We start from the raw sequence: 25,577 nt of genomic DNA, 5'->3' as shown, positions 1-25,577 counted from the left end.
GTTGCCTATAGACATTGCCTGATGAGTGCTAATGACTAAATAGAGTGAACCTGTGTGTAATCTAACGTCAGTACAAATACAGCTGCTCTGTGAGGGCCTCAGAGGTTGTCTAAAAGAATATTGGGAGCAACATCATCATGAAGTCAATCAACACACCAGACAGGTCAGGGATAAAGTTATTGAGAAATTTAAAGCAGGCTTAGGCTACAAAAAGATTTCCAAAGCCTTGAACATCCCACAGAGCACTGTTCAAGCGAACATTCAGAAATGGAAGGAGTATGGCACAACTGTAAACCTACCAAGACAAGGCCGTCCACCTAAACTCACAGGCTGAACAAGGAGAGCGCTGATCAGAAATGCAGTCAAGAGGCCCATGGTGACTCTGGATGAGCTGCAGAGATCTACAGCTCAGGTGGGGGAATCTGTCCATAGGACAACTATTAGTCATGCACTGTACAAAGTTTGCCTTTATGGAAGAGTGGCAAGAAGAAAGCCATTGTTAACAGAAAGCATAAGAAGTCCCGTTTGCAGTTTGCCACAAGCCATGTGGGGGACACAGCAACCATGTGGAAGAAGGTGCTCTGGTCAGATGAGACCAAAATTGAACTTTTTGGACAAAATGCAAAACGCTATGTGTGGCGGAAAACTAACACTGCACATCACTCTGAACACACCATCCCCACTGTCAAATATGGTGGTGGCAGCATCATGCTCGGGGGGTGCATCTCTTCAGCAGGGACAGGGAAGCTGGTCAGAGTTGATGGGAAGATGGATGGAGCCAAATACAGGGCAATCTTGGAAGAAAACCTCTTGGAGACTGCAAAAGACTTGAGACTGGGGTGGAGGTTCACCTTCCAGCAGCACAACGACCCTAAACATAAAGCCAGGGCAACAATGGAATGGTTTTAAACAAAACATATTCCTGTGTTAGAATGGCTCAGTAAAAGTCTAGATCTAAATCCAATCGAAAATCTGTGGCAAGATCTGAAAACTGCTGTTCACAAACTCTGTCCATCTAATCTGACTGAGCTGGAGCTGTTTTGCAAAGAAGAATGGGCAAGGATTTCAGTCTCTAGATGTGCAAAGCTGGTAGAGACATACCCTAAAAGACTGGCAGCTGTAATTGCAGCAAAAGATGGTTCTACAAAGTATTGACTCAGGGGGCCGAATAATTACGCACACCCCACTTTGCAGTTATTGATTTGTAAAAAAATGTTTGGAATCATGTATGATTTTCGTTCCACTTCTCACATGTACATCACTTTGTATTGGTCTTTCACGTGGAATTCCAATAAAATTGATTCATGTTTGTGGCAGTAATGTGACAAAATGTGGAAAACTTCAAGGGGGCTGAATACTTTTGCAAGCCACTGTACTTTATGTAAGTAGAGCAAGCATTTATATATTTTTTTTTCTGAGATAGTATGGCTGACAGCTGCTCTTTAACCACTTCACCACTGGGGGGTTTTACCCCTTGAGCACCAGAGCAATTTTCACCTTTCAGCGCTCCTTCCATTCATTCGTCTATAACTTTATTATTACTTATCGCAATGAAATGAACTATATCTTGTTTTTTTCGCCACCAATTAGGCTTTCTTTAGGTGGGACATTATGCCAAGAATTATTTTATTCTAAATGTGTTTTAATGGGAAAATAGGAAAAATGTGGGGAAAAAAATAATTATTTTTCAGTTTTCGGCCTTTATAGTTTTTAAATAATGCATGCTACTGTAATTAAAATGTATTTGACTATTTGTCCCGGTTATAAAACCGTTTAAATTATGTCCCTATCACAATGTTTGGCGCCAATATATTAACTGGAAATAAAGGTGCATTTTTTTCAGTTTTGCGTCCATCCCTAATTACAAGCCCATAGTTTATAAAGTAACAGTGTTATACCCTCTTGACATAAATATTTAAAAAGTTCAGTCTCTAAGGTAACTATTTATGTATTTTTTTTAATTGTATTTTTTTTTTATTACAAAGAAAAAAAATGGGGAGTGTGGGAGGTAAGGAGTTAATTTTTTGTGTAAAAGTAATTTATTTGTATGTGAAAAATGCTTTAGGGTGTAGTTATACTATTTGGCCACAAGATAGCCACAGTAACTTTTTGTTTAGTGCGACATGCAAGCATCCTTCCGGACGCTTGCAGGAAGTACTAGGAGGCTGGGAAAGTTTCTTTTTTCACAATGATCGCGCTGCTTAGCGGAGAAGCAGCAGATCATTGTGGGGCTTAGATCAACGGACGGGAATGGATTTTCCCGTTCATGGATCTCCGGGCGAGCGGCCGGCGGCGTGTTTACGAGCGGGAGTGCGCGCTAGAGCGGATTTCTCCATTCCTGGTGGCGAAAGGATGGAAAAAGGTACGGAGAAATCTGTACGCGTGGGGGTAAAGTGGTTAATAGACCAAGTGATTAGTAACCGCAGGATGCAGCTGGTGGTGACTGAGCAATCTCAATGAGTTCCAATGAAGCCATCTGGAGGCCAAACAGGGAACTGCAAGTCTTTGTGGTGGCAGTAACACGCCACCTGCTGGTGAATGGTGGAGGCTCAGGATGATGTAAAGTCCCCAGAGCCCTCTGCAGGTGGAGAAATTAATGTCCAGGGAAGTCCAAGTTAATACCACCCCCATCAGGCAGGAAATGGCAGAACATAGTGGTAGGATGGTTATGAAGGATGAGTGTGTGTGGTGGGGGTGGTTATGGTTAGGCATCGGGGGAGGGTTCTGTGAGAGAGTAGGATTGGGTTACGTTTTAGAAAGATAACGGTAATTTACTAATGGTTTACTATCATTACCACCACAGTAAATATTTATCGGTTTCAGTTAGTGTCCAATTCAGGGCGGTATTTCTTGTTTACACTCATATCGGCTTCACCTCACGCACATTTTGCATGCAGCAACTCAGTCTGACTATAGCATACCCCTCACTGAACCCCTCATGGAATTACAGCCATAAAACACTTTACTGGCAGTGAACTGGGCTTCTGAGTGCAGCAGATAGACAAAAAGGTTAACAGTTCCTATATTTTAGCACTCTGAGACACGGGACAGTCTGTGTCATTGCACAGAATCATTTTTTTTCAGTTTGACAGTCTGGTTTTACTAAACACAGGTCCGGTCTCACTAACATGCTCAGCTTTCAAAGTGTAACTGTCGGGCATAAAGTCAATTCTATAATTTTATCTGGTAAACAAGTAATAAGGATGCTAATCAGGCAATCCAAAAGCTAATAATCCCTCTTACTTTTCTTCTCCATCAGACACCATTCCCCAGTCTCCCTGGCTCTTACTTGGTACATCTGCCGCACAAAGGAAGTTGCAGGGCATGCTGGGTTTTCTTTTTTTCTGCTTTCCTTTCCCCTCAGACATAACTAATGCAGCCTGATTATCTGAAGCCTCTTCCCTCCAGTTTTCCCCTCCCACATCTCTGTTCTGATCTGATTGGCCAATATTTCTCATGCTGAGACAATGCACTTTCTATTGCAGAGCTGGGTGGGAGTGTCTGAAGACTGGGAGGAGGGCTGGCAATGATACACAGACAGAGTAAGGGAGGAAATTATGTCAGGATTGGCTTCAAAATAGACAGTCAAAATGGAAAATCCTAAGAAGGGTTTTCTTCTTTTATTTTACTGTAGAAAAATCACTAAAATCAAAACGTGGACAGTGCAATACATGTTATGTAAGTAGAGCAAGTATTTATCTACATATATATGTGTGTTTTCTGAGATAGTATGGCTGACAGGTCCTCTTTAACCATCTTACCGGTATGGACGAGCTCAGCTCGTCCATCACCGCCGATGGCTGCCGCTCAGGCCCTGCTGGGCCGATTTTGTTGAAATAAAAAGCAGCACACGCAGCCGGCACTTTGCCAGCCGCGTGTGCTGCCTGATCGCGCCGCTCTGCGGCGATCCGCCGCTAGCAGCGGCGAAAGAGGGTCCCCCCAGCCGCCTGAGCCCTGCGCAGCCGGAACAAATAGTTCCGGCCAGAGCTAAGGGCTGGATCGGAGGCGGCTGACGTCAGGACGTCGGCTGACGTCCATGACGTCACTCCGCTCGTCGCCATGGCGACGAAGTAAGCAAAACACGGAAGGCCGCTCATTGCGGCCTTCCGTGTTACTTTTGGCCGCCGGAGGCGATCAGAAGAACGCCTCCGGAGCGCCCTCTAGTGGGCTTTCCTGCAGCCAACTTTCAGTTGGCTGCATGAAATAGTTTTTTTTTATTTAAAAAAAAAAACCTCCCGCAGCCGCCCTGGCGATTTAATCAGAACGCCAGGGTGGTTAAGAAGTGTTGAATGAAAATTTAGATTTTGGGAAAGGTATGAGAATCATCAAGAGTGTGCAAAGCAGGAATCAACGCAAAAGCTGGCTACTTTGCAGAACCTAGAATAGGACATATTTTCAGTTGTGTCACACTTGTTGGTTATGTACTATACTCCCACATGTGGTCATTCATAGTTTGGATGCCTTCAGTGTGACTCTACAATGTTCATAGTCATGGAAATAAAGAAAACTCTTTGAATGAGAAGCTGTGTCCAAACGTTTGGTCTGTACTGTACATAGACATGTGACTATGGTAGGGATTAGATTGTGAGCTCCTCTGAGGGGCAGTTATGTGACATGACTATGTACTCTGTACAGCGCTGCGGAAGATGTCAGCACTATATAAATACTAAATAATAATAATCCCATCATGTCACCTCAGTTCAGGGACTTTATTGCTTTACAAACCAATGCACTGAGCAGCATGAAAGAGTCCTCAGGATTCTGGGTAATTATGCTGCCATGTGCCTCTAGCAAGGGATAAAACTAACACTGGAGAAGACCACTGATGGACAAACCATTTCCCACACTCAGTGCAGTAATAGAGCTTCTCCCAGTGATGAGAGAGGGATAAGCGGAACTGAACAAGCCTGTTATTGGCTGCTGCACTCCCCTCTCCATCCTCCCTACTGCCTGCTATGCTGGGGAGATGGAGAGCAGTATGCTGTGGCCACTTCAGGTTCACTGGAGGCAAAGCTATCACTGACCCTTACTTACCACCAGTGTGACATCGCTCATGTCTGGCAAGATGTGATTTCCGTGCAAAACATTTCCCACACTCAGCACATGAATAGGGCTTCTCTCCAGTGTGAGATATCTCATGTCTGACAAGATGTGATTTCTGTGCAAAACATTTCCCACACTCAGCACATGAATAGGGCTTCTCACCAGTGTGAGTTCTCTCATGTTTGACAAGATGTGATTTCCTTACAAAACTTTTCCCACACTCAGCACATGAATAGGGCTTCTCAACAGTGTGACATCTCTCATGTACAATAAGCTGTGATTTCCATGCAAAACATTTTCCACACTCAGCACATGAATAGGGCTTCTCACTAGTGTGAGACCTCTCATGTATGACAAGATCTGATTTATACCGATAACATTTCCCACACTCAGCACATGAATAAGGCTTCTCACCAGTGTGAGATCTCTCGTGTATGACAAGCTCCCCTGTATACCGAAAACATTTCCCACACTCAGCACATGAATAGGGCATCTCTCCAGTGTGAGTTCTCTTATGTTTGACAAGATGTGATCTCCTTACAAAACATTTCCCACACTCAGCACATGAATATGGCTTCTCACCAGTGTGAGATCTCTCATGTATGACAAGCTCCCCTGTATACCGAAAACATTTCCCACACTCAGCACATGAATAGGGCATCTCTCCAGTGTGAGTTCTCTTATGTATGACAAGATATGATTTCCTTAGAAAACATTTCCCACACTCTGAACATGAATAGGGCTTCTCACCCGTGTGAGATCTCTCATGTATGACAAAATGTGATTTCCTTACAAAACATTTCCCACAATCAGCACATGAATATGACTTCTCACCAGTATGAGATCTCTCATGTATGACAAGCTGTGATTTACAGCCAAAACATTTCCCACACTCAGCACATGAATAGGGCTTCTCACCAGTATGAGATCTCTCATGTATGACAAGATGTGATTTCCTTACAAAACATTTCCCACACTCAGCACATGAATAGGACTTCTCACCAGTGTGAGTTCTCTCATGTTGGACAAGATTCCCTTTATACAGAAAACATTTCCCACACTCAGCACATGAATAGGGCTTCTCACCAGTATGAGTTCTCTCATGTTGCACAAGCTGTGATTTCCATACAAAACATTTCCCACATTCAGCACATGAATAGAACTTCTCACCAGTGTGAGTTCTCTCATGTTGCACGAGCTTTGATTTCCATACAAAACATTTCCCACACTCAGCACATGAATAGGGCTTCTCACCAGTGTGAGTTCTCTCATGTTGCACAAGCTGTGATTTACAGACAAAACATTTCCCACACTCAGCACATGAATAGGGCTTCTCACCAGTGTGAAATCTCTCATGTATGACAAGTTCCCCTTTATACCGAAAACATTTCCCACACTCAGCACATGAATAGGGCTTCTCCCCAGTGTGAGATTTACCCACAAAACATTTCCCACACATGGAACAGGAATAAGAACCTCCAGCAGGGGGAGAGCTGTGCTGGGTATGAGGCCCCTCAGGGTTAGACAGGTGAGGGGAGTCTGGGGGAATATTTGGGGTCACCAGGATATCTGCAGGAGACTCTTGTCCAGTGACATCATCCGTTGTACAGTCTGTGGATACAGAGAGACGAGTCTCTGGGAGGTTCCTGATGCCGGGACTCCGCGCTGCAAATAGAGAAACATCATCACTTCCTGTTAGAGAATTCTGAGGGGAGGAGCAATTATCATTAGGGAGGGTCAGTGAGCTGCTGAGAATTCCAAGTTCATGCAAAGTTTATGCAGATGAGAAATGGACAAGAGGCAGCAGCTGCGTAACTTTGCATATAATTAGCATACAATTTGCACCATCTCAGATATATTGACATGTGACTGACCATCACTAGTTATCAGCCTGACATAGAACTGCAGAAGGTTGTGCTCATTACAGGCAGCCAGTCACATGACAATAACCTGGCCTTGCATGAGAAGGTTATTAGTTAGGAATTCAGCCAATGAAAGGCAGATCTCCTCAGATCCCTCTCAGAAAATAGATAGAGTAGATCTATAAGATGGAAACCCATTCACACTACTGTGATTGGCGGACAATTTTTAAAGCGCTACCACAATTGTAACTATATGGCAGTGATCTCGCTGCAGCGATTGCCGCTGATCGCGGGCGTTCCACGAGCAGCTATTGCAAACACCTTGCATGCAGCGTTGTGCCGCGATTCTCCAGTGATCGCAGTACAGGGCTTAAAGCGGCTCCGAGATGAAAAACTAACTATAACAAGTAACTTGTCTATATATCCTATCTAAAGTTTACACAGCAAATCTAGCTGCAAACAGCTTCAATAGAATATGATTATTTCTTCCTGTGATACAATGACAGCAGCCATGTTGTTTGTAAACATTACACAGAGGCAGGCTTATCTGCATCTTGAGCAAAAAAACCTAATCCCCTCTCCTCCCCTCTGCCTCTGAAATCAATGGCTAGTAACACCTCCCCCTCCTCCTGCCCAGACTGAGCTCCCATGAGCCCTTGCTACTGCCAAGGCTCTGTGAAAACCTATGGGCGTGGTTTATTTAGTTTATAGGGAATTAGAGTATTAAAACAAAAACAAAAAAGTATTTGGCTTGAGGAATGCCCTATAAACAATAGGAAAGGAACACAATTATGCAATGAGTAAAAGTTCACCTCGGATCCACTATAACAAAGCGCTGATCGTCGGGAATTGCGAGGGTGTCCAGTAACTTCTACCCCACTAATCGCGGTAAAATCACCCTGCCTAGTGAAGTGTGAGTGGCCCTTAGGCCAAAAGATCTGAATATGGAAATAGATCTGAGCTGCTTCACTGATAATGGCTGAAGGGGAGTGGAGATAGTTATTCTCTGGCCCATTGGAGGGGCTCCTGAGATTGGGGTCCTGTAGATTGGGGCATGTGTATGGGATTGTATCCGGGAGCAGAGGGGCGGAGGTGAGTATAACCTCCTAATCCATATGGAACTAACATATACCCCATTTCTCTGGGAGGACATTTATTACATTTTACATACTACTGTACTATATTATTCTATATTCTTACCAACTTTTTTTATTTGTATATACAACTAGGAAAAACAAGAGTTTGCTTTCTTAAAACAGAAAGAATTTGCGATAATTCAGGTTGGAGTGAGCTTGAGATGTCTCCCAGGGCATCACTGCTGACTATATGCAAATTAACCATTGTTGCCCTTAGAAGCTAAACACACCTCCAGAACCGCTGGAATGCAATGATGTGTCAGCTTGTTAATTTGTACAGAGCCATAATAATCCAACATGCATACAGACTGTTTCGGATTGGTTGATCCTCATCAGTGCATGGCATGGATTAATTTGGCTCTATGCAGTAGGGCTTGTAACACCGAGAGGTACAGACTATCCAGCAAGCTCATGGTGACCCAGAACTCATTGGAGTGTGTAAGGGGCTACAATGGTCCTAAAAGCCCCCTTACTAAGATGCTAAGAAAAACACACGTTTGCTTTCTTAAAACAGAAAGAATTTGAAATAATTCAGGTTGGAGTGAGCTTTTAGTAAGGGGGCTTTTAGGACTTGCATATAGTCAGCAGTGATGCACTGGGAGACATCTCAAGCTCACTCCAACCTGAATTATCACAAATTCTTTCTGTTTTAGGAAAGCAAACTTTTGTTTTTCTTAGCATTTTAGTAAAGGGGCTTTTAGGACCATTGTAGCCCATTACACACTCCAGTGAGTTCTGGTTCACCATGAGCTTGCTGGTTAGTATATACAACTAGATGATGACCCGGTGTTGCCCGGTCATGTATTTGGCTGCTGTAGGCTCTGCCCACTTTTTCAAACCCTAACACAGAAACACTCATTGACCAAGTTTGTGAGCTTCGGAGTTCTTAGCATCAATAATTTTATTTTCCCATTGAAATGAAACAAATCTGATTGGCCGTTTGTGGTTCCGCCCCCTTTTCAGAATTTGAACCCCAGTCACCCAATGACTGACTATACCAGATGTGAAGCCTCTGCCATTAACAGTGTAAGAATGGCAAATATTCCCCTTGAAAATCAACAGGTGAATTTTAATTGGCTGTTGTAGGCTCCACCCACTTTCCTGAATATCAATCCCAGTCACTCAGTGACCAACTGTGTGAAGTTTGAGAACCCTGCCATTAACAGTGTAAGAATGGTTGCAGTTTATATTTTCCGATGTAAAAAATTTAGTTAGTGGCTCTGCTCACTTTTCTGACCTTGACATGCAGTCACTCAATGACCAAGTTTATGAGCTTTGGGGTCCTTGGTATCAATAATTTGTATATTCCCATAGAAATTAAACAAATCTGATTGGCTGTTTGTGGCTCCACCCCTTGCCAGAATTTGAACCCAGTCACCTAATGACCAACTGTACCAGGTTTGAGGCTTCTGCCATTAAGAGTGTAAGAATGGCAGCAATGTAAATATTTCCCTTGAAAATCCAAAGGTGAATTTTGATTGGCTGTTGTAGGACACACACACACACGCACGCACGCACGCACGCACACACACACACACACACACAATTTTCCTGTATAAATTAATGGTTGTTACGATAAAAAATGTCAGTTAAATATATCATATAGGAGACACACACAGTGATATTTGAGAAGTGTAATGAAGTTTATTGCATTTACAGAAAGTGTGCAATAATTAACTACTTTCGCCTCCTGGACGTACTTGCTACATCCAGGGGGCCGTGTGCGCTCCCGCAGGCGTTCGTGCGCATGCACGCGTGCTCCCGGCCCGCGGTTCATTAGCCAGGGAATCAGTGAATCGGGCCATGGTGCCCGATCACTGATTCCTCTCCCCCGCAGAAAAAGTGACAGCTTCTCTCGGAAGCTTCGCTTTTTCTGACTCTTATGTCCCTCTAAGCGTACGTGTTATGCTTAGAGTGACGTCATGTAAATAAACTCATGGCTGCCATCTTGTGGCCAAAAAGAAAAATACAGCTACATACAAAAAAATTAAAAATAAACATATTTACATTTAATAAAAAATTACTTTTTACATCCCACCCTCCCAAAAACACTCAAATAAAATGTTTAATAATAATAATAAAAAAAAACAACAACACAAATATTTACCTAAGGGTCTAAACTTTTTAAATATCTATGTAAAGATGAAATATTTCTATTTTTTTTTTATTATTATAAGCTTGTAAATAGTGATATATGCAGAACGGAAAAAAATGCACTTTTATTTCCAAATAAAATATTGTCGCCATACATTGTGATAGGGACATAATTTAAACGGTGTAATAACCGGGACATATGGGCAAATACAATACGTGAGTTTTCATTATGGAGGCATGTATTATTTTAAAACTATACTGGCCGAAAACTAAGAAATAATGAATTTTTTCAGTTTTTTTTCTTATTCTTCCTGTTGAAATGCATTTACAGTAAGGTAGCTCTTCGCAAAATTTACCACCCAAAGAAAGCCTAATTGGTGGCGGAAAAAAACAGATATAGATCAGTTCTTTGTGATAAGTAGTGATAAAGTTATAGGCTAATGAATGGGAGGTGAACATTCCTCGGAAGCATAAAGTGAAAACGACTGAGGGCTGAAGTGGTTAAATAAAATTAGGCAGGTGCATAAATGTGGGCATTGTTGTCATTGTATTCATTCAAAGCCTTTAGAACTAATTATTGGAACTCAAATTGACTTGGTAAGCTCAGTAACCCCTGACCTACATACACAGGTGAGTCCAAGTATGAGAGAGTATTTAAGGAGGTCAATTGTAAGTTTCCCACCTCTTTCAATTTTCTCTGCAGAGTAGCAACATGGGGGTCTCAAAACAACTCTCAAATGACCTGGAGACAAAGAATGTTCACTATCATGGTTTAGGGGAAGGAAACAGAAAGCTACTTCAGAGATTTCAGCTGTTTCCACAGTTAGGAACATACTGAGGAAATGGAAGACCACAGGCTCAGTTCAAGTTAAGGCTCGAAGTGGCAGACCAAGAAAAATCTCGGATAGACAGAAGAGACGAATGGTGAGAACAGTCAGAGTCAACCCACAGACCAGCACCAAAGGCCTACAACATCATCTTGCTGCAGGTGGAGTCACCGTGCACCGTTCAACCATTCGGCACACTTTACACAAGGAGATGCTGTATGCGAGAGTGATGCAGAGGAAGCCTTTTCTCCACCCACAGCACAAACAAAGCTGCATGAGGTATGCTAAAGCACATTTGGACAAGCCAGCTTTATTTTGGAATAAGGTGCTGTGGACTGCTGAAACTAAAATTGAATTATTTGGGCATAACAAGGGGCATTATGTATGGAGAAAAAACAACACAGCATTCCAAGAAAAACACCTGCTACCTACAGTAATACATGGTGGGGGTTCCATCATGCTGTGGGGCTGTGTGGCCAGTGCAGGGACTGGGAATCTTGTCAAAGTTGAGGGATGCATGGATTCCACTCAGTATCAGCAGATTCTGGAGACCAATGTCCAGGAATCAGTGACAAAGCTGAAGCTGCACCGGGGCTGGATCTTTCAACAAGACAACGACCCTAAACACTGCTCAAAATCCACTAAGGCATTCATGCAGAGGAACCAGTACAATGTTCTGGAATGGCCATCTCAGTCCCCAGACCTGAATATAACTGAAAATCTGTGGTGTGAGTTACATAGAGCTGTCCATGCTTGGAAGCCATCAAACCTGAATGAACTAGAGATGTTTTGTAAAGAGGAATGATCCAAAATACCTCCAACCAGAATCCAGACTCTCATTGGAACCTGCAGGAAGCGTTTAGCGGTTGTAATTTCTGCAGAAGAAGGATCTACTAAATATTGATTTCATTTCTTTTTTGTGGTGCCCAAATTTATGCACCTGCCTAATTTTGTTTAAACAATTTTTGCGCACTTTCTTTAAATCCAATGAACTTCATTTCACTGTTCAAATATCACTGTGTGTGTCTCCTATATGATATATTTAACTGACATTTTTTTATCGTAACAACCAACGATTTATACAGGAAAATCATGATCATTAAAAGGGTTGCCCAAACTTTCGCATCCCACTGTACATACATACCACACACATACATACAACACACACACACACATACACAAATATATACAACACACATACATACACACATACATACACACATACATACAACACACACAAAGATACATACATACATACATACATACATACATACATACATACATACAACACACACAAACACACACACACACACACACACGCACGCACACGCGCACACACACACACACACACACACCATACACACACACACACACACACACACATACACACACTCACACACACTCACACTCACACACACTGTACACACACACACACACCGTACACACACACACACACACTCACACTCACACTCACACACATACATACCATACACATACATACACACACAAACACCCACACACACATACATACAACACACACAAATATATACAACACACATACATACACACACACATACAACACACACACAAATACAACGCACACAAACATACATACATACATACAACACACACAAAGATACATACATACACACACACACACACACTACACACTACACACTACACACACACACTGTACACACACACACACACACACACACACACGATTTTATATATATATGTATGTATACATACATACACTCACCTAAAGGATTATTAGGAGCACCATACTAATACGGTGTTTGACCCCCTTTCACCTTCAGAACTGCCTTAATTCTACGTGGCATTGATTCAACAAGGTGCTGAAAGAAAAATGTCGTCCCATATTGATAGGATAGCATCTTGCAGTGGATGGAGATTTGTGGGATGCACATCCAGGGCAGGAAGCTCCCGTTCCATCACATCCCAAAGATGCTCTACTGGGGTGAGATCTGGTGACTGTGGGGGCCATTTTACTACAGTGACCTCATTGTCATGTTCAAGAAACCAATGTGAAATGATTGGAGCTTTGTGACATGGTGCATTATCCTGCTGGAAGTAGCCCTAAGAGGACGGGTACATGGTGGTCATGAAGGGATGGACATGGTCAGAAACAATGCTCAGGTAGCACGTGGCATTTAAATGATGCCCAATTGGCACTAAGGGGCCTAAAGTGTGTTAAGAAAACATCCCCCACACCATTACACCACCAGCAGCCTGCACAGTGGTAACAAGGCATGATGGATCCATGTTCTCATTCTGTTTACGCCAAATTCTGACTCTACCGAGACTCATCAGACCAGGCAACATTTTTCCAGTCTTCAACTGTCCAATCTTGGTGAGCTTGTGCAAATTGTAGCCCTTTTTCCCTATTTGTAGTGGAGATGAGTGGTACCCGGTGGGGTCTTCTGCTGTTGTAGCCCATCCGCCTCAAGGTTGTGCGTGTTGTGGCTTCACCAATGCTTTGCTGCATACCTCGCTTGTAACGAGTGGTTATTTCAGTCAACGTTGCTCTTCTATCAGCTTGAATCAGTTGGCCCATTCTCATCTGGCCTCTAGCATCAACAAGGCATTTTCGCCCACAGGACTGCCGCATACTGGATGTTTTCCCCTTTTCACACCATTCTTTGTAAACCCTAGAAATGGTTGTGCGTGAAAATCCCAGTAACTGAGCAGATTGTGAAATACTCAGACCGGCCCGTCTGGCACCAACAACCATGCCACGCTCATAATTGCTTAAATCACCTTTCTTTCCCATTCTGACATTCAGTTTGGAGTTCAGGAGATTGTCTTGACCAGGACCACACCCCTAAATGCATTGCAGCAACTGCCATGTGATTGGTTGGTTAGATAATTGCATTAATGAGAAATTGAACAGGTGTTCCTAATAATCCTTTAGGTGAGTGTACATACAACATACAACACACACACACACACACACACACACACACACACACACACACACACACACACACACACACACACACACACACACACACACACACGTTATAAATTAAGTAGGCCTCAGTTATTTGGACTGAGTTAGTCAAAAAGGCTTGAGGTGCAGACCTGCCCTTTAAGGGGATTTTCTCTTTAGAGAGAAAATCTACAGTTCTGTCAGCAGAACTAGAACATACCAAGAAGCTGTTCCTGAAAGAAGGCCACAGGCCTACACTGACCTCAACATGTACACCACAAGAACAATCAACATAGGCCATGTTTACCAAAATACCACATTCTAGTAAGTAAAGGAAAAGTGACATTAAATATTAATCGAGTAGGTGGGAATTATGACACCACGAGGGGGCTCACCCAATAGTCTGGTCTGTGGGAGGGTGAAGATGAGGTCACATTTAACTCTTTCCTAGTCGGTATTAAAGAGGCGGACGAGCTGAAAGAGCTCATTCTGATTCCTGCTCTGCTTCCTGCTATCTAGATGCTGACTAGAACCTCTCAGTATCTTTATTCTATATGTAATCTGATATAATGTATGCTGTACATAGGTAGTCTAGATGTAACTTAGAATAGATCTAAGAGGACCTGATTACAGTCACTAGGAAGGTAATCAAGAAGCTTGTAACGCAACATGAAGAGTGGCTTGGCTAGGATATGATGAACTGTATCTATCTGTATTTCTGTTTCCTGAATAAATAACATGAGTATTGAAGAAGCCCGAGAAAGTCTATCTCCTGCTTGCTGTGATGAGTCGTGTGTGCAACTCTTGCTGATGAGTTTGCTGGTGCCGAAAAAAAGGTGATTTAGAACAGTTTATAACAATGGTGCTGAAACCCTTCGCTGTCTAGCAAAACAGGCAGACAGGGGCCAGGGCCCGAAGTTTTCGAGATATTCCACAGCGACAGAAACGGAGCAGACGCGGACTGGAAAGCTTATCAAGCTGATAAGTGGTGTGCGTGAGCCAGCACACGGGCTGCAATTCGAGGAAATCAGCGGCGAAACTCTTGGACGTTAAACTTTAGCTGCAGGTGCACAGCAGTTAAAAGCCTAAAACAGGGTCACAGGTGCTGGAATGCTCCGAGGCCGGTCGCAACTGCCGCTGGAGAAGCCGATCCACTGAGCCGGAGAGATTACACTCAGGAGTTCCAGGGGGTCCAATCAGAAGTTTCGCGGGGAAAGTTGCACAAGCTGATGAATTGCCAGGCGTATAAAGTTCGGGTCCAGGCAAGTATGAATTACGTTGTTACGTTGCATTATCTTTATTGTACAAGGATTTGATAATGTGTTCAGTGTGCTTTAATGTGCAGTTTCGGTGTAGAGTGTACATAGTACTGGCTTTAATGTTTCTGTGTTCCATGTGATGACTTACATAGTGGGTATATTTATTTGTTTGTCTGTTCACAGGCATGGGTTCTGTAGCTGGACAGATGTTTCCTGGTTTTTTTTTTCCTTCTTTCTCTTAGCGTTCTGATAGTAGGTTGTATACAAGTGATTTTTTTTCTCTCTCTCTTTCTTCCCTTTGGTTTGTTAGCAATAGTATGTTACGGTCTGACCAGTGTACTGATAGTCTGGGAGTGATGCCAGCTGGGTTTCAGTTCAGATGTCCCCCGCAAAAGGGGGGCTACAGTTTACAGTGGATGGGGGAGAGAGAGGTGGGTAGAGAGTGTCAGAGAGATAAGGGAGAGTGAGAGACAGTCCAGGTTGTAGGCTGTGAGTTTTAGAAGTGTGTAGGGTTTAAAGCAGGTGTTAGCTGTTGGAAGTATATATTTTTTTTTTCTTTCCTCGGTGAGCTGGGTAGACAGGAATGCACAGCCCACGTCTCTGGGTCGCTTTGAAGGTATGAAACAGTTTATAGCCACAGCTGAGATGGTGGGTGAAGTGCTGCTGTACTCTGGCGTTTTTCTCGGTCAGCATGTTTTTTTTCTGTCTGTAGGGGGTGTTTGTGAGATGTTCTGCAGGCTGGAGAAAGTCGTACGTCGCTGGGTATTCTTATGTCGGATAGCATTTAGGATTACAGCTGCGACGGAGGTTTTGTCTCAGGTGTTTGCAGGCATCCGAGAGTGTATGTAGCGGAATGCTGATTTTCTGCAATATGTATTGATGCTATATGTAACTAGGCATGAAATGTTTGTTCTGAGGATTTGTTTTTTCTCCTACTGTGTATAGGATTAAGAGGTTGCTATAGGAGCAGCCATCTTAGCTGGCAGTCCAGGACTCAAAATGGCGGCATTGGGGAGGCACCCAGGAGTCATGGCCCCCACACGTCTTGGCAGGGGGGAGGAGGGGCTGTGGGATCCATGTCACGTCAGGCTGTGCTCACGGCTCCGGGCAGAGCAGCTGCAAGGAAGGGATGGTAGTGATAATGAGACATTCTACTGAGTATCTCAGATCCCGGAATATTTCCCCAGGGCCTGGGTCCAGGGAAAGGAATGCCAGGATACGTGCACCAAGCAGTTATAGAATACTAGCATGGTCACGGATACGAAGTGTTTCCCAGCTAGGTGCAGGGAGACACGTAGAAGTCAGATATTTCCCAGGGAATTATTTGCAAGCGCAGCGCAGATCAGGAAAGTATCTGTAGTGGGTGGCTTATGGGATTATTCCTTTAAGTGAGGCACCTTAACGGGTGGTGCAGCATGAGTTCCCAATAGAGTAAAGGGGGGACAGGGCATCAGGGGTGCCGGAGGTGGAAAAAAGGGAGTTGGCCAAACCAGGTATCCGTCGCCACGGCTGCAGAGCAGTAACTTTTTTTCCGTTTTATGTCGTGGACAGGGCCAGAGCTTGACTAAGAGGTCAATGCTGGGCTGGGGCTGTTTGTGCGTTTTCTCGTCCACTGATTGGTCAAATATGTTTTTTCCAGCTCCTATCAAGTGTAGCACAAAGAACAAGAACTGGCAGCAGTTCAGGACGCAATTATAAAGATGAAAGAATTGCCATGTACACAGTGACAGTGTATCAGTACGGTGTTTGCCATATGACTACCTACCAAGTGGGCATTCAGGGATCTGCATACAGGCATTTGACGCTGGAATGGTTAGCCCTGCACCCTGTGTAGTTTAAGTGCAAAGTGCTCCTTCCTACAGGGAGGCAGCCATTTTTATTGTAGTATGGGGGTAGTGGCACGGCAAACATTGGGCAGAGGGTACAACACACAGAACTTCTAGCAGAGCTGGTATCGCAATGAACTGCGAAAATGAGTAAGAGCATTGCAGGCTCACCTGCAAAGCAGCAACAGGTGTGGCATCCGTAATCTGTGCATGAGACGGCCGCGTATGTATAGAAGGGGGGGTGTGGTGAGAGCTTGCAATGAGGTGAGAGCTTCCAAAGGTGAAGTCCGCGGGAGCATATTTTACACAGGTAAGTACTTCGGATAGTACTTAGGTAGGGGAGAGAGGTTTAACTCCAAGTCTACCAAAAAGAGTAAACAGAGTTCATGAGAACCATAAAGCAACGAGATCAATTACGGTATATATTGATCAATTTAAAGTGTAAAGAGTACAAGCCGCAGGGCGAATCCCAAATCATTAATAAGAATTGTTTTGTTTGTATTTCGATTTCAGGAGTTTGGCAGTATGGACTCGAGACAGCTGCAGTGCTGGCAGCAAAGATGGAGATGTCAGTCGGATAAGCGAAAGGTTCCAGATGCCAATCTGAGTTTGGAGAACAGCGAGATTCCTGAAATTGGAAAGAGACTAAAAAACGAGATTCCTGAAATTGGAAAGAGACTAAAAAACGAGATTCCTGAAATTGGAAAGAGACTAAAAACCGAGGTTCCTGAGATCGGAAAACGACTAAAAAAACTGTCGGAGCAAAGCATAATGCAAAGTGCTAATGTTTTTCTTTCCCAGGGTGGTGCTTTTATAATGAAGAGTACCGTGCTGATGGTGATCCTAGGTTGCCGTTTCGTCCTAGGAGAACGAAGAGAGGACATTCTCATGAATAATAAGGGGTTAATGAGAATGCAAGGCCCAAGCATGTTAATGTTTGGTGACAAAGGTACTGATCCTTTCACACCTCCCTCCGCTTGGCACAGATGGACCAAGCAGGGATGGAGGAAAAGAGCACTTGTGCCAGGAGAAAACAAAGTTCATGGCACAAGGTGGGTGAAAGGTCTGAAGGGTCAGGGGTGCAGGCAGTGGGAATTGAATGGCAGTGTAAATCTGCTATTGAATGCCACACTCCCAGAATCGATGCACCGATGCAAAGGTTTGTTAAAAGGTACATTGCAGTACAATGGGTACATGCAAAAGGTGGAGTGTGTGATTCAGGGGTACCTTGTCTTGGTTATGCAGAGTGAGATGGTTCCAGATTGGAGAGGAACGAGCAGGAGGCGTCAATTCTCCTACCAGAGAGACGCAGGGGACAACATCGCACTCTGGAGCTACCAACAGAGAGTGCCTCTGAAACAACTATACACACGTAAAGGCTGGAAAGCCGAGGGGTGGTGGTTCTCGAAACAACAAGTAAAAATCGAGATCAAGCCACGTTTCCAGGTGACAAAGAGGGTGGGGAGAGCGATCCCGGGGGAGGGAAAGCCAACACAGGGAACCCCATCCACACTACACGGGTCACCACAGGGGACAATATTACACAGTCCATATGCAGCCGCTTATCCTCATGATAGTTGGGTAAGTGAAGAGGTACTCTTAATTGAAAGATTGCAGAGAGTACAGTCTTCCCGACCTCAGGTACACATTGTGCCTCAGGACATAAGAGGGGGAAGAGGTCCCATCAGGACAGTTGGGACATAGTTTGTCAGGGAGAGGCAAAAAGATCCTGTCCAACTGAGATTGGACAAGGGGAGGTATAACGATTTTTCTGGAGAAGGATCTTTTGCATGGAAGCTTCCAGATGTTTGGGTGAACAAATGGAAAGGGTGCAACATTTCTTTAGGCACCGCCACTTCCTTAGTTCCCACCTCAACCCGTGTCTTACACCAGGACCTGAGAGGTCAACCTTTTTTGGTGCTAGACGGGGAGGTGAAACGAGTAGAGTTGTCCTCATGCGGGCAATTCTCACAGAGGTACCTGTGCTTGCCGGGGCAAGTCAAATTTAGTGAAGAAGCCTGCGGGCTCAATAACACAGAATGCGAGGCTACCATTCAAAAGATCCACCCTGAAGCCAAACCGATAGTTCCGGTGGCTGAAGGAAAGGTTTGTTTTTTTAGCATCATGTCTAAGGACACATTCAAGGTACATTTTCATAATTGTTCCCCTTGGAAACTCCACCTTATCGGAACATATTGTGGGAGCGGAGATCCCATATGGATCCAGTCATCCAGGTTTGATGACGTTATTTCTCAAATTGTTAAGAGAACTCTTAAGGTCAAAGTGTCACGGGTAGTTCCCGTCCTAAAAGAGAACATGACATGGGACAGAGGGGAACAGGGTTTGATCCAAGACGACCACACTTTGTTACAAAGGTTAAACAGACAGTACACTAAGTTAGAGGTAAGATTTCACCATGATCCAGGTGATCTTAACGAGGTAGAACACAAAAATAAGCAGGTGAGTTCCAGTCTGACCTGGTGGAAAAGGTTTCCGGCAATGTTCCAGGGACACTCGGACTGGGCCTCTGCAGTTCACAAGTTCTTCCTACACCCACTGGTCATCTGGATGGGGATGACAACTTTGGGCATCATTATCCAGGTGAGGTTGTGTGTTAAAATTACGTAAAACAAATTAATCTGGTCAAGAGATTGGTGCCTCATAAACAATCTCATGAACCAATATTTCCAAATTAAGGGATATACAGGGTTACAGGTATAGGTGTAGTAGTACCGGTGATGGAGCTGATTGTATAAAGGCGCTCTTTTAGAAGGCACCTGGCACTGCTCCATTGTGTATATGTACATTAGGGTCTGCACACCCATATAAATAAACCAACAAGCTATAAAAACCAATGTATAACCACTCCGGGTGCAATGTTATAGAAACACATGGATATTACATAAAAGAACATGCACACCAGACAAAAAATGCTTTTAAATGCAATGCTTATTATTAAAGTGAAAAACTTGTACATGAACCCCGATAAACGGGCAGGATACAAACATATACATAATAGCACAATTTTAACTAAACAATGAGCAGTGACACAATGTTACAATCAGTGGTGCTCAGCAGAGCTCGAATATTCGAGTAGCTTGAATATTCGAGCTCTTTTCCAGCTATTCGAGCTCGGTATTCGAGCTCCGAATAGCTGTAGCTATTCGAATGGGCTATTCGCGTACACTCGAATAGCCCATTCACTATTCGAGCTATTCGAGCAAACGGCGCTATTCGAGCTCGGTACCGAGCTCGAATAGCGTCATAGCCCAGATTGATGTCCTTAGAGCCAATCAGAGGGCTCCCAGGCCCTCTGACGGCAGCCAATCACAGAGGGGGACCCTGGCCAGCCCCTACCCTATAAATAGCGGCCGCCATGTTACGTTTCTCCGTCCTTGCCTGAGACTTGCATAGAGAGAGAGTTGCTCCTTTGTGCTTTGGCTTAGCAAGAGCTTTATTGTGATCATTTACCTAGCGTTTTTGCTCACATACACCTCCTATACACACCTATATTGTTGTTAGTTAGTTAGACATTGTATTTTAGTTAGTAGCTTTTGTGTTACAAAGAGACAGGCCAGCTGCTGCAGGCTTACAGCTTTAGGCCTCAGGGCCTTGCCTGTGTGGGCAGCTGTCCTCCTGTCCTCTGTTTATTTCTCTCATCTATACCAGTATTTCTGCTGTCCTTTACTACTGATTGTATTAGTATTGTAGTTATATACTGTAACTGTACTAGGACACTCACTGTCACTGTTCATAGGCTACTAGCTGCTCCTGCGTGTGTGCACTCACTGTCTGTGTACACACTACACACACTCTATTTCCAAGTTCTGATAACTGATTGATTATTGTAATTGAATATTGTAATTAGTTAGTTGTACTCACTGTTACTACTTACTGTACTAGGAGTCTAGGACACTCAGTCACTGTTCATAGGCTACTAGCTCCTGCGTGTGTGCACTCACTGTCTGTGTACACACTACACACACTCTATTTCCAAGTTCTGATAACTGATTGATTATTGTAATTGAATATTGTAATTAGTTAGTTGTACTCACTGTTACTACTTACTGTACTAGGAGTCTAGGACACTCAGTCACTGTTCATAGGCTACTAGCTCCTGCGTGTGTGCACTCACTGTCTGTGTACACACTACACACACTCTATTTCCTTCTGATAACTGATTGATTATTGTAATTAGTTAGTTGTACTTACTGTTACTACTTACTCTTACTGTACTAGGAGTCTAGGACACTCAGTCACTGTTCATAGGCTACTAGCTCCTGCGTGTGTGCACTCACTGTCTGTGTACACACTACACACACTCTATTTCCTTCTGATAACTGATTGATTATTGTAATTAGTTAGTTGTACTTACTGTTACTACTTACTGTACTAGGAGTCTAGGACACTCAGTCACTGTTCATAGGCTACTAGCTCCTGCGTGTGTGCACTCACTGTCTGTGTACACACTACACACACTCTATTTCCTTCTGATAACTGATTGATTATTGTAATTAGTTAGTTGTACTTACTGTTACTACTTACTGTACTAGGAGTCTAGGACACTCAGTCACTGTGTTCATAGGCTACTAGCTCCTGCGTGTGTGCACTCACTGTCTGTGTACACACACTACACACACTCTATTTCCTTCTGATAACTGATTGCTTATTGTAATTAGTTAGTTGTACTTACTGTTACTACTTACTGTACTAGGAGTCTAGGACACTCAGTCACTGTTCATAGGCTAGCTCCTGCGCGTGTTTGCGCGTGCGTGCACTCACTGTCTGTAGTGTACACACACTAAATTTACTTGTGATTACTACTGATTATTGTAACTGCTAGTTGTACTTCCTGACTGTTACTACTTACTTACTGTACTAGGGACACTCACTCAGTCACCTCACCCACCCACCCACTCCATTAAAGTACCCCACTTTTCAACCGCCCTTTTAAAAAACTTTTGTCTATACGCCCAAAACATCGAAGATGTCTGGAAGTGGCAGCCAGCGCGGTTTGGGCAAGGGGAAGGGCAGCAAGGGAATCAGGAGGAGAGGGAGCAGCATTGTGGCAAGCCGCGGGCGCGGGCGCGCCACCATGCACAGTTCCGCAGCAGCAGCAGCAGCGTCAGTGGCTAACATTCCTCCCATAGCCACTGGCCGTGGACGCCTTGGGCGCCGCCCAGCAGGAGCATCTGCAACTCACGCTGCAGAGACACAGCAGCAGCAGCGTGTAGCACCTGCTCCGATTTTCCTCCAGCCGGGTCGGAAACGTCCCATTGAGGAAAAGCATGCAGACACTGTGGTGCAACTCATGACGGAGGATGAGCAGCCCGCCATCAGCTCTGCATCCGAGGCCTCCACCCTCACCACCACCCCTGTTCGCAGCAGCCGCCCAGCAGGGCCTGGGGAGGAGGCCAGTTCACCGTCAGTTGGCGACCTGTCATTCAGCAGTCTTTTGACCCCAGGCATCATGAGTCAATTGTCTGCTGTTGTTGGCGATTTTGAGGAGGAGATGCTGATGGGCACTTTGGGGGATGAGGGATTGGACAGCAAGACTGTGGCGACAGTCAAGCAGCCCATCCATGCATCAGGAGAGGAGTTTGGGGGGTCCTCATCCCAGCAGGACATGTTTCAGGAGGGGGAGGATGATGATGACCCGGTGACAGACAGAGACTGGGTGCCACCACCTCCAGGGGATGTCGTCCTCAGCAGCTCTGAGGAGGAGGAGGAGGATGCTCTTGTGGGCCTTGCAAGGAGGCGCATCATTGCAAGCATTGGCAGCAGCAGTAGGCAGGTCCCACAGCCTGCTGGTGTCTCAGGCTCAGCAGCAGCAGCAGCAGCATCTGCCAGTACCACCACCAGCCGCACCCAAGCCCCCAAGCCCCCCCCCCCAACCACCACAGGGAGACAGGCAGCAGCGCTTCCATGCCGTAGGGGGATGTTTAAGTCACCAATCTGGCGATATTTCACCATGCCCACTGTGTACAGCAAGTACGCCACTTGCAACCACTGTCAGCGGAAGTTGAGCAGAGGTGCAGACCCCTTAAAGTTCTGCACCAGCTCGCTCATCAACCACCTTGCTGCAAAACATTTCCACCAGCATGAGGAGTTCCAGAGGCTGAAGGCATCTGGTGCTGGCAGTGGCACCACACCCATCACTGCACAGCCTTCAGCAGCAGCAGCAACAGCAGCCACCCGCCCTCCTGCTCCTCCAGCAGCACCAGCAGGAGTGCGGAAACGCACTGCTCCTCCCCCCTCTGCAACTCCTGCCGCCGACACTGAGGCCTGTTCTGGCAGCCAGTCCTCAGTGGCCTCCTCCGCTGTGTCTGCTGATTCCCGTGCCAGCAAAAGGCCACGCCAGAGCCTTTTGAGCGAGTCCTTCCAGGGGGTGGTTAGGGCTCTGCCTCCCAGCAGCCGTCGCGTGCGGCAGCTGAACGGCTTGCTGGCACGGGCCATGTGCTCCCAACTCCTGCCGTACACGCTCGTGCAGGAGGGGAGCGACATTCGTGCGCTGCTTGCTTGCGCAGCCCCAGACTGGCAGCTCCCCAGCAGACACTTTTTCTCCCGCAAGGCCATTCCTGCACTGCACCGCTTTGTGATGGCCAATGTGGAGCGAGGGCTGGAGCACGCGGTTGGTGAAAGGGTCCACGTCACCATGGACTCCTCGAGCAACCGCTTCGGGACAGGCCGCTACCTGTCCTTCACTGTCCACTGGGTCAGCTTGGTGGAAGGGGGTGAGGATGGGAGAGCAGCAGCGGGCACAGCAGCAGCAGCAACACAGTGGGTGGTGCCACCCCGCAGGGTCAGGGGAACTGCAGCAGGTTCCTCCGATCCTCTGCCATCCTCCGGCACACCTGGCCAAACCCCCCGCCTCAGCAGCAGCGTGAAGGCCCGCCACTGCCAAGCGCTGCTGCACTTGGTCAGCCTTGGGAAGACCAAGCTGACGGCAACCCATGTGTTGGCCAAACTCCAGGAGCAGGAGAGGATTTGGCTGACCCCCAGAGGCCTCAGAGTCGGAGAGGTGGTGGCCGACAATGGGGCCAATCTGGTTGCCGCAATAGACAGGGGAAACCTGACCCACATCCCCTGTCTTGCCCACGTGCTGAACCTGGTGGTGCAGAAGTTCTTGCGCACCTACCAGGGGATGGGCGAACTGCTGGAAACGGCAAGGAACGTTGTGCGTCACTTCCGGCGCTCGGCTGCAGCCTGTGCGAGCCTGGAAGACGTGCAAAAGGAGCTGGATCTGCCACGCCATCGGCTGATCCTTGACGTTCCGACTCGCTGGAACTCCACCCTGGCGATGTTGGAGCGTCTGGTTGAACAGAAGCGCGCTGTCAAACAGTACCTTGCCCTGGCCACTGTTTCCGCCGCTCAGAGAAGGGACAAGACCAGCAACATCCCGTCCATCATCCCCGATGATGACTGGAGGCACATGCAGCAGGTGTGCTTAGTGCTGGCTCCCTTTCTGCAGGCCACTAACATGGTGAGCAGGGACCATGCTATGGTCTGCGAGTGGGTGCCCATGGTTTGTCTGCTGAACAGGGCCCTCGATGCTTTGCTGGAACAGGGAGCGGCAGCCTTGGACCAGCAGGAGCGGCAAGCAGCTGCACAGTCCACCTCTGAGGGGGAGGAGGAGGAGGACTTGGTGGAGGTCCCTGACCTTGCTGCTGATGAGGGGGATCAGCACAGTGCAGCTGAGTTGGTGCGGGGGTGGAGAGAGGATGAGGCTGACGAGGCAGAGGAGGAGGATGAGGACAGCAGCACTGCCGTCGATGTGCCAGCAGACGTGGCCCGCCTCTTCCCAATGGCAGCGCACATGCTGACGTGCCTGCGCAGAGACCCCAGGGTGATCCAGATGAAGCAGAGGGAGGACATCTGGATCAGCATGATGTTGGACCCACGCCTCAAGGGGAAGTTGAGCCAGTTCCTGCCGCCTGCAGGAGGAGACCCAGCGCAACAAATAAGGAGCTTGCAGCAGGCCCTTGTTGAGCGCTTGGAGGAAGCCTTCCCCCAGCCTTCCACCCCCACTGTCCAGCAGCCAGCACAGAGGCAGCAGCAGGTGCCTGCATCCAGCAGCAAGCGCCCCACAGACCTGCTGTCTCTCAGCCACGAGCTCTACAGGACTGTAGAGGCTCCGGCAGCAGTGACTAGAGAGGAGGTGCATGCAGCAGCATCCTCCACCGGTCACAGCCAGCGCCTGACCCGCATGGTGGCTGACTACATGGGGTCCTACAGCGGGCTTGACAGCGATGCCCCTGTTGATCCCATGGAGTATTGGGTCAAGCGCCTGGAGATCTGGAGCGAGCTGGCGCAGTACGCCCTGGAAGTGCTGTCCTGCCCCCCTTCCAGCGTGCTGTCCGAGCGCTGCTTCAGTGCAGCTGGTGGTGTGGTCACCGAGAAACGCTCACGTCTGTCTCACAAGTCTGTGAACAGACTGACGTTTCTCAAGATGAACCAGGCGTGGGTGGAAGGCGAGTTCCTGGCCCCTGTTGTCGGCGAGAGGGGGACATGAACTGGCTAAGAACCATCGTTAATGTGCCTTACCACCCTTTACCACCTCCTGGCTCCTGCTCACTA

The 25,577-nt window shown here is 46.1% G+C and overlaps 1 protein-coding gene across 1 annotated transcript in view; it reads right to left on the bottom strand.

Annotated features, from left to right (window-relative positions):
• Nucleotides 1-4,171: 4,171 nt before the first annotated feature.
• The window catches only part of LOC137545210 (zinc finger protein 84-like), a 55,781-nt gene continuing 34,375 nt past the window's right edge, over nt 4,172-25,577 (bottom strand). Inside the window, exon 2 of the mRNA XM_068266335.1 lies at nt 4,172-6,708. Within this exon, the coding sequence (XP_068122436.1) occupies nt 5,027-6,708 (1,682 nt within the window). The 3' untranslated portion in view covers nt 4,172-5,026. The remainder of the gene's footprint in view (nt 6,709-25,577) is intronic.

Source organism: Hyperolius riggenbachi, chromosome 2 (assembly GCF_040937935.1).
Source record: "Hyperolius riggenbachi isolate aHypRig1 chromosome 2, aHypRig1.pri, whole genome shotgun sequence".
Lineage (NCBI taxonomy): Eukaryota > Metazoa > Chordata > Amphibia > Anura > Hyperoliidae > Hyperolius > Hyperolius riggenbachi.
Note: the sequence above shows the minus strand (reverse complement) of the source record. Positions and strands in the feature narration are given on the sequence as shown.